A 12,726-nucleotide genomic window follows, 5' to 3' on the forward strand; every position below is an offset into this window, starting at 1 on the left:
AAAAATAAACAGTATTGTCGAAGGCTTTCATGGCCAGAATCACTGGGTTGTTGTAGGTTTTTTCGGGCTGTATGGCCATGGTCTAGAGGCATTCTCTCCTGACGTTTCGCCTGCACTTTGGCAAGCATCCTCAGAGGAAACGTCAGGAGAGAATGCTTCTAGACCATGGCCATACAGCCCGAAAAAACCTACAACAACCCAAAAATAAACAGTATTCATGACCCAATATCTATGTGTATGTGTGTATATGTGTGTGTTCATGTATGTGTGTGTATATATCTGCATTAATTCACATCTCTTGATTAATCAACAGGCAAGAACTGGTGACCACGTACACAAAAAGACTATGTGAATGGTATCATCTTACATAAAACTTCCACCTGAATGTAGTCACCAGCCAGACATACATGACAAGTTGAAATACAATTCCCATCACTCCAAGACTATGTTTTCTAAAGGAAATAAAAGCCGTAGACCAACACATCTGGGATGTACCAGTTTAGGGTAAGCTACACAAAGTATGCCATGATGCTGCAGGTTTCAGGTCATGCATATGTGAATGATCCTGTAGGTGAATGGCCCTTCTCATCCAAGCTTCCAAGAGAATATAAAGACTCTTACCGATAACGCTGCAAAAAAGTCCCTTTGAAAATGGCATTCATCATATTATCCATCTCCAGATGTTTCTGTTCAAACTGAAATTAGAAGAATGAAAATTTTCCCCAAATGGGTAAGATTTTATTCCAATACTAAAGGTAATTTCACTTAATAACCATACCGAATAAATACCACTTAAAAAAAATCAGAAAAGTATGAAAGATTAGACACGAAAAGGATGATAGCTATAGTTTTCTCTACCCTCAATAACTCAACCAGAAAAACTAGGTTGATTATATTTAGCTGATTTCCTTTCAATATATGAATTTTCAGTTGTTAAGTAAACCACAGAAAAATGGATCTCGTATCACCCCACAGCTCAGATGTGAGGAACTCACCACTTTCCATATGTTAGCAGACATCAGCATCTTTGAGCCTCACCCAACATTACCAAAATATCAGAATTATTGAAGATGAGACCAACAATGTATGGAGAACCACTGATGTACCACTCACAAACAGAAACTACTTTTATTCACTGGAGGCCTGTGTTTGTGCTATTTACATTTAGTAAACTGGTTGATACATAATTACAACAGGTAATTTCCCTCCCTCTTGACATTTCGGAGGCAAGTTAAAACATGGCTATTTGAGCAAGCGTTTACAAATACAGAGTAGCTAATATAGGAAACTGAATTACCTGACAATGGAATTGGACAATGCTTGAGAATAATGAGACGCTGGTGATGTTGCTTTTATTGCTTTTATAGTGTTTTATACTGTTTAATGTTTTTTATCTATTATGTTTTATGTATACTGATTTGTTGGAAACCGCCTTGAGTTGCCAATTGGCTGAGAAAGGTGGTATACAAATACAGTAAATAAATAACTTCACAAACATCCTCGACACCATTCCATGCCATCATCATGATCTTGGATCACAATTAGGAAAAATGTGTAAATACAGAGGATTCCCAACCTTGTAGAAAGTCTCTATAAACTATGTCCCACTAATCAATAAACCTCCACATTCTTCTTCTACCCACATGATCCCACAAACAACACAATGTAATGCAGAATTCACTCATCCTCCTTAGATGAGGGCCCAGGAAACTATTGTAGTCCATTGCCATATCATGCATAAAAGTCACCCACTAATCATCAGCAATGACTTTCAGTGATTGATCTGCGGCTTCCTTTGGGCCACAGCAGCTGGAAAATGGGCATTTTATGAATCATTTTCAACCTCCCAATAGAAATCTGTGCTACCTCTTTTTTCTTCTTTTCTAGCTGCTCCAGTCTTGAATTGGTCTTCTTGCCTGCAGCCCTGGTTTTTTCCACTTCATATAATCTTTCGAGGTTGTGCTTACTTATATCTAGATTGAGACTGAGATTTACAAGTGCTGTCAGAAGCTTCATAGCTGGAAACAAAAAGAAAACAAAGGAAACAAAACTGCAAAGTCAAGTCTGGAGTCTTAGTGTATCACAGTTTAGAATTTATTTTTTAAAAAGACCACCACAAATCTTCCTCAGTTTACTGTTCATAACACATCGAAGGGGTGAGGAATACAACACTCCTGGTGCTCTTTAGATGTCACCAGTGAACCACTTGGATGAAGAGTGGATGGTAAGATCAAAAACATAGCCATGCTAGTTTGCAATATCAGTATGTAGAGCCTCAGAAATTAAGTGACAGAATGAAGCTGGTAGTATAACCTTCTGTAGACTGAAGATGCAGATTCTGAGGAAGTAGACTCAAGAATCATAGAGTTGGAAAAGACCACATATAGCCCATCCAGTCCAACCCCCTGCAAAGCTACAAAGTTCTACATGGCCCCGTTCCAGGTTATCTGAAGGATCGCATCTCTTTTTATGAACCTGGGAGACATCTACGATCTACTGAGGAGGGTCTTCTCTCAGTCTCACCACCCATTCAAGCACACTTAGTGGGAACACAGGAGAGGGCTTTTTCGGTGGCTGCTCCCAGACTGTGGAACTCCCATAAGAATTAAAGATACAGCTGTCTGCTGACATGTTTTAGTGAGCCTTAACAATTCCATTTTAACAATGCCCAACATATTCCCGTGGCCTATACTGTTTGCTGAGCTCTATCATTTCTGTCTAAGAATAAGAATAAAAATAATGTAGAATAAAATAAAACAGAGCACTATTAAAATAATATAACAAATATGCACAGGTAAAATGCAGTTTAAAATGACCAATAAACCAGGTTAAAATTAGTAAGTTAAAATTGTCTGGGTAGGCCTGCTGGGAGAGATGGGCCTTGGGTTGCGTCTTGAATTCCGAAAGCTGATTTAGCTATCGAAGCGCTTCCAGCAGGTCATTCCACAGTCTTTGGACGGCCAATGAAAAGGTGCTCAAAGTGACAGTTATGAGTCAGGTTCTGGCTGGTTGGAGTAAGCATCCCCCAGAGGACCTGTGTTCTAAAGGGCGGATTGTACAGGAGAAGGCAATCCTGTAGATAACCTGGACCGAAACCATGTAGGGCTTTTAAAGGTCAAAACCAACACTTTGTACTTTGTCCAGAAACCAATTGGCAGCCAGAGAGGTGACATTAATATGGGTGTGACATACCCACTCCTAGATGTTCCTGCGACTAGTATTGCTGCTATGCTTTGAATTAATTGAAGTTTTCTAATTTGGTTGCAGAAGACCAACCTTGAGGTTACCAGAGAATGCACTATCATCTTAAGGTCCTTCAACTCTAGGAAGGGGTACATCTGGCATATCAGCCAAAAGTAACTGCAATATTATTTGCCCATAAACAACAGTTGGTGTTGTGGTTACATACAGTACCAGATCTTGGAGCATCCTCTTGAACAACAAACAAGATCTACCTACATACTCCTCTGGTCGCAAAATTCACAGATAAGGATAACCACAGTAGATATTGCTCATGCACATTTTGCCTTTCTCTGCATAACTCTGAAGTCCTATAAAATACCACTGCTTGAAATAAAATTTATTTGTATCAGTCAGTGCTGTGAGTAGGTTGGACTGAAACTAGTGCTGGGGCTTGGTAGATACTTTGGCCAAAGTTATTGTTTGCTTTCCTGTTCAATTTCAGGATATATCCTAGTTTTATGTCCAATCTGAGAGGATACAGTACGGATGCTATTTCAGTCCTATTCAATCAAATGACAAGCAAACAAGCAAAAAAAAAACACCTGACCATAATATAGCTTTATAAGTATATTTTTAATGTTATAAAACTCTGAAATAGACAATTCAGCTTCTTTACCTCAGAGTGCTTCCCCTCTTAATAACTATGCAGGTTTTTTATGGACAAGTGCAACTTACAAAAACCCTACTACAACACTGTGGGGCACCTGATTAAATCCTGGTTGACATACATCTGATGAGCAGCCATCCTCACTCTGAACCTACTAACAATTCCTACAAACTTTCTACTCCCAAATAATGGGGGGAAAGAGGCTAGCCTTACATACCTGCTAATGTGCTGGTGTGCCGGAATGCTCTGACCATTGAATCTGCCAAACCCGTAAGGAGAGAGATGATGGTATCCATCAAATAACTGTCATAGAGGATGATATACTGACACTGTTCAACCAGTACTGCAATGAACTCACAAAAATTTGCTCTGAACTTTTTCCAGTAGGCCCCTGGTTTGATGAGCGGATAGTCTTCATTGTCCTGAATGAGGTAGAGGGGGAAAAAATATCCTGAAACTTGACGAGGATATGACAAAGCCTAAAAGTCTGATGGAGAGCTTCTCAATGAACATGGCTGAAAATCAGTACTTTTTTATTACTTTGAAGATTTCTACAAGAGGAGAAAAAAATACGTGGCACACTTCAAAATTCAGAGTGCACCATGAAACAGGGGTGAAGAAAGTTTCGCCCTGCAGATGTTGATGTGCTACTACCCTCATTATTCACCACCCCTGGTCAGGCTGACTAAAGCTGATGGAAACTACAACACAACATTGTGCAGATGTTCACAGGTTCCCCAATTCTGCTGAAAAGAAGCACTGTATTGAGAACCTCTAGCCACAAAGGACAGCCACTGTTTTCAAGGCATGTTATATATGCAGTGATATCTACATGAAGAGTCATGTCAGAGAACTCTGCTTATGACCAGCAGAGTGGAGGCTTTCTCATGGGATTTGCCAAGAAAACTTCAATGCCATACTAAAAGTCAACACACACGTTTCTTGTCTGTATGTGTAGCACTAGTGGACATATATCAGCCCAAGCAATGACTACCCCATTAAGCATTGACTTAACCAAAAAAACAGGGCTCATAATTGTCCCAGAGCCTTGGAATACTAATTCCCACTTTTTCCTTTCTCTTGAAATATTAGAATGGAAGGTTGCAATTTGTTCTCATAATACAGTATCAATTGAGTATATTATTATTATTATTATTATTACAATTGCACTAACATGAATTCAATTGTCTCAGCAACAGCTGGCATATTACCTATATGAATAGCAAAAATTCTGGTTCAAAGGATAAGAGAAAACCTATGCTTTGGAACTCTTCTCAATGGAAAGCATACAACATTAAGAACTCTACAGAACAATAACATGAACAACTAGGACAGACCAAGTCAGAGTATTCCATGTTTCAAACTTAGTTCATACAGACACAAAGGTACTGAAACCACTTTTGTGACATATACAGAAATGTAATAGTTAATTAGTGTCTGGATGAGCTGGTATCTGAAAGGGATACTACTTGGAAACCCTAAGTACACCATCAAGGGTTTTTTTTCATAGAAAAAAGTGAAATATAAATAAAGAAAAATTACCATATCCACTGGCCAAGTAACTGTCAAAATCCAGGGATAAGCCATGAACTTCTTATACTGCAATCCAGTTTCCTGTTAAAAACAAAAGACAATTTGAGAAGTTACAGCAGCTAATGGTCTGCTTCAGTCTTACTGAACCTGTGTCCTCCAGATGTGATGAAGCCATGATAACTGAGGATGAAATTGTAATCAAACACAACTTGAGGACACTATATTAGGGAAAGTCATCAAAACATCGTCATACATGCGCACGCACACACAAGCAAACCTGGCACTTGTGCACATGAAAGCTTTTATACAAGCAATGACATATTTATTGCCTTCAAGATCCAGGTGGTTCTTTCATCACTAACATGCAGAGAAAATCTGAAAAGCATAGGAGGAGCACAGGAAAGCTTAGAATCTGAATGAATGTGTGACTGAACTTTATTGCATGAAGGTGTTTTTATGTTGAATGTTTTTATATTTATATTGTGAAATGCTATTTTAAATTGTAAGTCGCTCAGAGCACCTTGGTGGAGAGCGACTAATTAAGAAATAAAGTGAAGGTGGCAAACTGGCATTGAAACAGGACTATCATGATGCCATGGACAACCTGTTGACATTCTGCCACCTCCCTGAAAAAAAAAATCAATCAACCTACATCACACCACAGTCTTGTCAGAATCCTCTGTGGATGCCAAAATCCAAGGATGCTCAAGTCCCATTATATACAATGGCTCCACCATAATTGAACACGATTGGCCCAAAATACCCAAGTGTTATGTAGTACAGTAAAGATACTTTCTAATAAGCTTGTCAAGAATCAACTGATTAAATACAGCATTCCTTTGGGAGAAAGGGAACACACCTCATCAAATGTCTCTGTCATTTTCTGCATCACTTCACAGTTCTGTACACTCTGAAACATCTCTGCTGTAACCATTCCTATGGAAAAAACAATAAAAATGGAAATTAAACTGAACACAGGGTATCCTCATAAAATCCCTTAAGTATTAAGGCTGGAACTGCATATATTTAAAAGTCAGTACTAGCCACACTTTGTAGCAAACTTTGTTATACATGCTTGCCTGCTTATTTTGCTTCCAAGGTCATTCTTCCCCAATCCTCAGATGAGAATCTGGATATTTATTTATCGTGTCATCCGCAACCAGAACATTGTATTACATTTCTAACAGAACAAAACAAACAAACAGATAAAAAAAACACACAAATTTTGCAAACTTGGTAGCTGATTAAATGTCCTTTGACCAGTATCTGCCCACTTGGAGTGCCTCTGGTGTTGCTGCAAGGAGGTCCTTCATTGTGCATGTGGCAGGGCTCAGGGTGCATTGCAGCAGGTGGTCAGTGGTTTGCTCTTCTCCACACTCGCATGTCGTGGATTCCACTTTGTAGCCCCATTTCTTAAGATTGGCTCTGCATCTCATGGTGCCAGAGTGCAGTCTGTTCAGTGCCTTCCAAGTCGCCCAGTTTTCTGTGTGCCCAGGGGGGAGTCTCTCATCTGGTATCACCCACGGATTGAGGTGCTGGGTTTGAGCCTGCCACTTTTGGACTCTCGCTTGCTGGGGTGTTCCAGCAAGTGTCTCTGCAGATCTAAGAAAACTATTTCTTGATTTAAGTCGTTGACGTGCTGGCTGATACCCAAACAAGGGATGAGCTGGAGATGTCTCTGCCTTGGTCCTTTCACTATTGACTGCTACTTCCCGGCGGATGTCAGGTGGTGCAATACCGGCTAAATTGAGAATCTGGATTTCATCCATTAATGCAGACCAACAGAAAAGCAGACAAGCTCCAGATTCTAAATAAGAGGACCAGTCTGTAGTAATGCCCCCTCACCCCGTAAGGCAGAGGAAACAGATTTACCTTGACATCCTGAACACTGAATGAAGAAATTTATGAGGTCCAGAAGTGCCACATCTCGATCTCTTTTGTAAGCTTCAACCCAATCATCTACCACCGACTAAATCATTGTAGAAAAACACAAAGATGAACAAGTAGTATTTTAAATAGCTTAAACTAGAAATCAAAGTCTACTCTGAACCATTAGTCTCAATTAGAGTCATTCCACTGAATTCACAAAAACCTAATAACAGTTATGGAAGTTCCATCAACTCAATGGGTTTCCTCTAGTTAGAAGAACATTAAATTTATGCCTCATATTAGCAACCTACAAATTAAACTAAAAATATATATTTCATCTTCTCATGTTTTCACGAATACATCATAGTCAACTTATTTATGTTGCCTTAGAACCATAATCAAATATAAATTAAGTATAACATATCAGATAACACAACCTAAGATATAATGCAAGCATAAACATCCAAAGTTAATGCTCTTAGGGTTGATGTGGTGTATGTGCCTTCATATCACCTGTTGACTTATGCCAACCCCATATATGTCGTAGGGTTTTTATTATGCTGTAACCTGCCATGAGGAGAGGCAAGTAGGAAATAAAATTATTATTATTAAAGACGTAATAAAACATTTCCTGATAATTGTCATCACAAAGGCATAATCTTTCTTTCAATGAGATCCCATTCAGTAGTCCATCTATGAAGTCTGCTGACAAGGAATTCTAATGAACTGATTTTATATGTAAATCACTCTAACAAGGAAAAATACCTGCATAGCTCTTTTGCCCATGATGACCACCTCAAACAAAGTAACTGCTTCAACCACTTCTCCATTCTGCAGCTGGTTTGACCGTCTACTACTAGAAGAATTTCTCCTTCTGTTTTCGCATTGTTCTCGGTTTTTTCTTTTCCCTTTCTAAAAGAATAAAAACAAAATGCAAATTATAACATTTCAATAGTAAGAGAGGAACCTCCGGTGGTGGTTCGAATCCAGGGAGTGGGTGAGCTCCTGATGTTAGCCTCAGCTTCTGCCAACCTAGCACTTCGAAAACATGCAAATGTGAGATCAATAGGTACCACTCTGGCAGGAAAGTAACAACACTCCATGCAGTCATGCTGTCCACATGACCTTGGAGGCATCTATGGACAACACCGGCTCTTCAGCTTAGAAATGGAGATGAGCACAACTCCCCAGAGTCGGATATGACTGGACTTAATATCAGGGAAAACCTTTACCTTAATAGTAACAGAAATGTACACTTTCCCTGAAATAGTAGATACGTTCCATGAAAGGTACTGTAATAAAAGAAAGATGGAGGTAGCTACTGCATGTCCTCAATGAACCATCTACCCAATCCTTTACCCCATGATAGGATATTGCTATATCAGACAAATGAAAAGTTCACTGGTGAATATGGACTGTTAATAATGTTCGCCAGTAAGATCTGAATGCCTAGAAAGAATAAATATATGGGAATTGTGGGAGTTAACCTACACTGATTCTGCAGTTGTAAACATTTGCGCCTATTGTTACAGTTTATGCATAGTCTAGTCCAAGAAAGACACAGTAGCTTCACAAAATTCAAGCAGAAAACATAAATTTACTCTTTTTCAGCAGAGTCAAAAAACATAAACTTGCAGAGTAACAAACTTACATAATCCTTGTATGCATCACAAAACACAGAGAGCATAGCTTCTCCAACTCCCAAAGCAGAGAGCCAGCATGTATCCTACAACACACCCAGTTATACACCAGCGGTGTGGTCCTAACTTACTGACCTGAATTAGCACCTGCATATAATGATCACCAGCATAAGGTTTTTTTCTTTAGCACATATATCAACTCCAACCTTGGTGTTGATGCTTGCAAAACTCACCCCGTTTTCAGTATACCTTAACAGATATTGGCACATACTGATTCCAGTCGCTGTGAACTGACACTTTCCCAGATGTATTTCATCCAGCACAATAGTGAGATCTTATTTCCATTTTTTCTTCACTGATTAGAAAACACAACAGAAACTTACCAGAGGCCTAGCATTGCCATTTCTCAAGCAGCCACCATTTTGTGCAGTGGATTCAGGAACAATCTCATCGTGAATCCCATTTTCTCTGAGCCAATCAAAAAGAAGTAGAAAAAAGTTAGTATTAAAAAAGGGGTGTGTATCTTCAACTGTGAACAAATACTGCATGACGATGAATTCGCTAGGAAAAAGGTCTGAAACCCCTGAAAGAATATACTGAATATATGGGGAGAATTGTAATTCTTTAAAGTGCTGCTCTCAAATGAATAAGGAATCAATATAAGTTGCTGTCTCTAGAGCAAAGCTACCAACATTTGACCAAACCAGATGTCCCACCCTCATTGTATCAACAGATGACCAGCTTTTTAAAGAGAGAAAGCAACTGTAAGTAACAAGCAAGTTAGTATTGGTTCACTTAAATAATCTCACTGGCTACTTTTCTCCCTATTATGGAAAACATATATCCCCTCGGGGTGAGGAGACCTGCTTGAACAGATGAGTTTTTAGCAAAAGTTAAGCAACTGTTCCCCCAATTTTCATTAAAAAAAATTAAGCACACATAAAGCGTGAAATGGTTCACATATTCCCTGTGTAACTTTCAATCCGGCCAATATTCTGTCATTTCAATGAAGTTACTGTGAGATTTACAATACACTTACCTGCTTGTTGTAAAGTTTTTGCTTTGTAATTATCTCAGTTACAGAAACCAGCTGGCCCACAACAGAAAGCACAGGGTTTTTTTTTTTTTTTTTGGTTTTTTTTTAATATGGCAAGGATTGGCAGACCAGCTATCTTGCTAGTTCAGGCTTGTGCTTTTTAATTAGGAGGAATAACAAATCCAAACACTGTCTGTCTCACTGAACTACTCATAAATGTTCACTGATGAGGCAAGTAATTTCTACTCTATGAAGAAACTACGTTTTTAAAAGTGTGAATTTCATACGAGTAAAGTTTTGAGAATGGGTTGAAGAGAGGGGAGGAGGGAATGAAAAGAGTAAAGAAAGTGGAAAAGTTGGTGTTGCCTGGCACAGAGGAAAGGCATGTGGAAAGGTGAAGGAAGATCAGAATGACCTGGAAGAGATGGGATAAGCGTGGAAGAATGTTTTTTGGAATACAGAGGAATGGAGAAGCATCCAGTAAAGGAGGGAAGCTGAGAGAAGTGCAAAGAAGAAAAGGGGATAGAGGTTTGATTGCATGCATGTGAATGTTTTCTTTATTCTGGTCAACTATAATACCCATGGCACTCTTTCTATTGCACCCCCCCCCCCTTAGTGCTATTCTGCAGATTAAACTATTAACACTATTGCATTTTAAAATCTCTTCGTCTCTAGTTTCTGATTGGAAAATAGATACTAAAAATTTCGGTGGCCTCAACACCTATACTGTCCCACTTCTGCTTAGTACTTTACATGTCTCAAAATAGTTTAACATATGCTTCAACGGTACCCATTAAGTCAAAGGGAACTATGAAAGGATACTTGCGTCACTTATAGAAAATCTCAGATACTATTCCTAGGAATATGAATTGAAGGAGGGCAAGTAGCAAGCTAAGGAAGAACCTCTTTCTAAGGCAGTGGTTCTCAACCTGTGGGTCACCAGTTGTTTTGGCCTTCAACTCCCAGAAATCCTAACAGCTGGTAAACAGGCCAAAACACCTGGGGACCAACAGGTTAAGAACCACTGTTCTTAGGCAACAAAAAGCTGGTGTCAAGCAGAAAAAAAACTGTACTCAAAGGTTATAGTATATGGCATTATCATATCTTTACTTTCACTATTACCATGTCACATGTTTTGATGTTACTCAACATATTGCTTGCCACAACATTGAAGTGTTTAGTTTCTGGTGCCCTAATTCCCAGCTTGAATCAAGTCTAAAGGCCCTTCTACACTACACTAAAACCCGAGAGGAAGTGGGTTAAAGCAACCTGCTTCCTCTCAGGTTGTGGTCCCCACCCCCAAAACAAACCCAAGGTTTTCCTGGGAGAGATGGCTAGATGGCATCCCAGATCAACCAAAGGTTGACCCAGGATGACATCCAGGGCCCCCTCCAGCCCGTTTTGGGCCCCAAATTTACCACAGAGGCCTGCCAGCAATGCAGGCCTCTCTCTCTATGGTCATCCAGGCTTGGAAATTAAGTTTCAGGAGGAAAATCCCTCCGCCCTCCCGGGCTCCTGACATACCATTTTCTCACACCAGGAGGATTGTAGAAAGAGGTCTGCCCTGCCAACAGGCCTCTCCAGTAAGTTTGGGAGCCGAAATGGGGGGCTGAAGGGGAGGGGCGGGTGCCATTCTGCTCCTCAGGCTTTTTAGAGCCCAAAGTGGCTGTGGGGACTGACCCCCAGGACTGCAGAAACAGTCCTGGAAGTCAGTCCCCACAGGGCCCTCACCTCTAAACATTAGGACCTTATCTTAAGGTCTGGATCTTTAGAGGTGTTTCATTAATGTGGAGTAAACCAGGAAAACTCAGTTTGCTCTGCATTAATTCACATTTACCTGAGGTGTCGTTTGAGCACCTCAGGTAAAAAGCGAGACAGGTCCCACATTTTGGGCCTGTCTGGAAGGGTCCTATGAAGGTTTTTTATACTGGAGAAACCCTTGAAAGAAGTTCCACGTTTCAGGAAACCCCTTAAAATTTTATCTATTGCTTCAAGAAATTTTTCTCTTTTTCAAACACAATCTCTAGCAGAACTCCTAGTGATTTCTCATGAAACACTAGACCTTGTTTCAGAAACCCACACATTTCCCTCATTCATTCACATGCCTGAAACCAAAACATTTTAATAGTTCTTTTAATCATTGTGATTCTTTAATTTTTTTAAAAAAAATGGAAAGATGAGTGTATGTTTACATGTATGTATGTTTGCACCCATAACACTTTATTTTGGAAGGCAAGAAAACAGCCAACTGAAAACATGAGGGAAATGCACCCCCCCCCCCACCCCCACCCCCCCCACCCCCCACCCCCCCCCGCACCTCTGAAAGCATAGTCCAATACTAATTTTGTTGTTTTGGTTGTTAACTGCTTTCAAGTTGACTTTAACTTATGGTGATTTTATGAAAGTGAGAGACCTACAAGTTATCCTGTCCTCAGGCCTTGCAAACTCAGTACTGCCTATCTATTTAAAATATGTACCAGAACATCCCACCTTATACCATGGGATTTCAGGATGATACACAACCACTGAGAAAACAGTTTTAAAAAATTCAGAATTTAAAACAAGAAGCATTAAATACACACATATTTTAAACAGCTACCAAGCTAAAACACTATAAAAAGGTGTATGATATAACTAGGTTTCATCTCACATTGTTCTAGTATAGCACCCTTAGTAGTGCTTAATGATTAGGACTGGATTCTATTTTAATTTCTCTCAATGCCTCAGAGGTATGCAACACTGTAGAAAAATCCAGTGACAAGTGCACTACCAGAGCACAGGTGCTAATGGAAATTCCC

General features: G+C 39.6%; 1 protein-coding gene across 4 annotated transcripts in view; it reads right to left on the reverse strand.

Moving 5' to 3' along the window:
* LOC132771625 (cohesin subunit SA-2-like) overlaps positions 1-12,726 on the reverse strand; it is an 86,405-nt gene that overhangs the window by 65,820 nt on the left and 7,859 nt on the right. For all 4 annotated transcript variants that reach the window (XM_060769850.2, XM_060769848.2, XM_060769849.2 and 1 more), the window contains 8 exons: positions 9,276-9,360; positions 8,018-8,164; positions 7,256-7,352; positions 6,243-6,319; positions 5,393-5,464; positions 4,068-4,272; positions 1,867-2,018; positions 622-695 (listed from right to left, as the gene is read on the reverse strand). In XM_060769850.2, the coding sequence (XP_060625833.2) occupies positions 622-695; positions 1,867-2,018; positions 4,068-4,272; positions 5,393-5,464; positions 6,243-6,319; positions 7,256-7,352; positions 8,018-8,164; positions 9,276-9,360 (909 nt within the window). The remainder of the gene's footprint in view (positions 1-621; positions 696-1,866; positions 2,019-4,067; positions 4,273-5,392; positions 5,465-6,242; positions 6,320-7,255; positions 7,353-8,017; positions 8,165-9,275; positions 9,361-12,726) is intronic.

Source organism: Anolis sagrei, chromosome 3, assembly GCF_037176765.1.
Source record: "Anolis sagrei isolate rAnoSag1 chromosome 3, rAnoSag1.mat, whole genome shotgun sequence".
In the NCBI taxonomy this organism is placed as follows: domain Eukaryota; kingdom Metazoa; phylum Chordata; class Lepidosauria; order Squamata; family Dactyloidae; genus Anolis; species Anolis sagrei.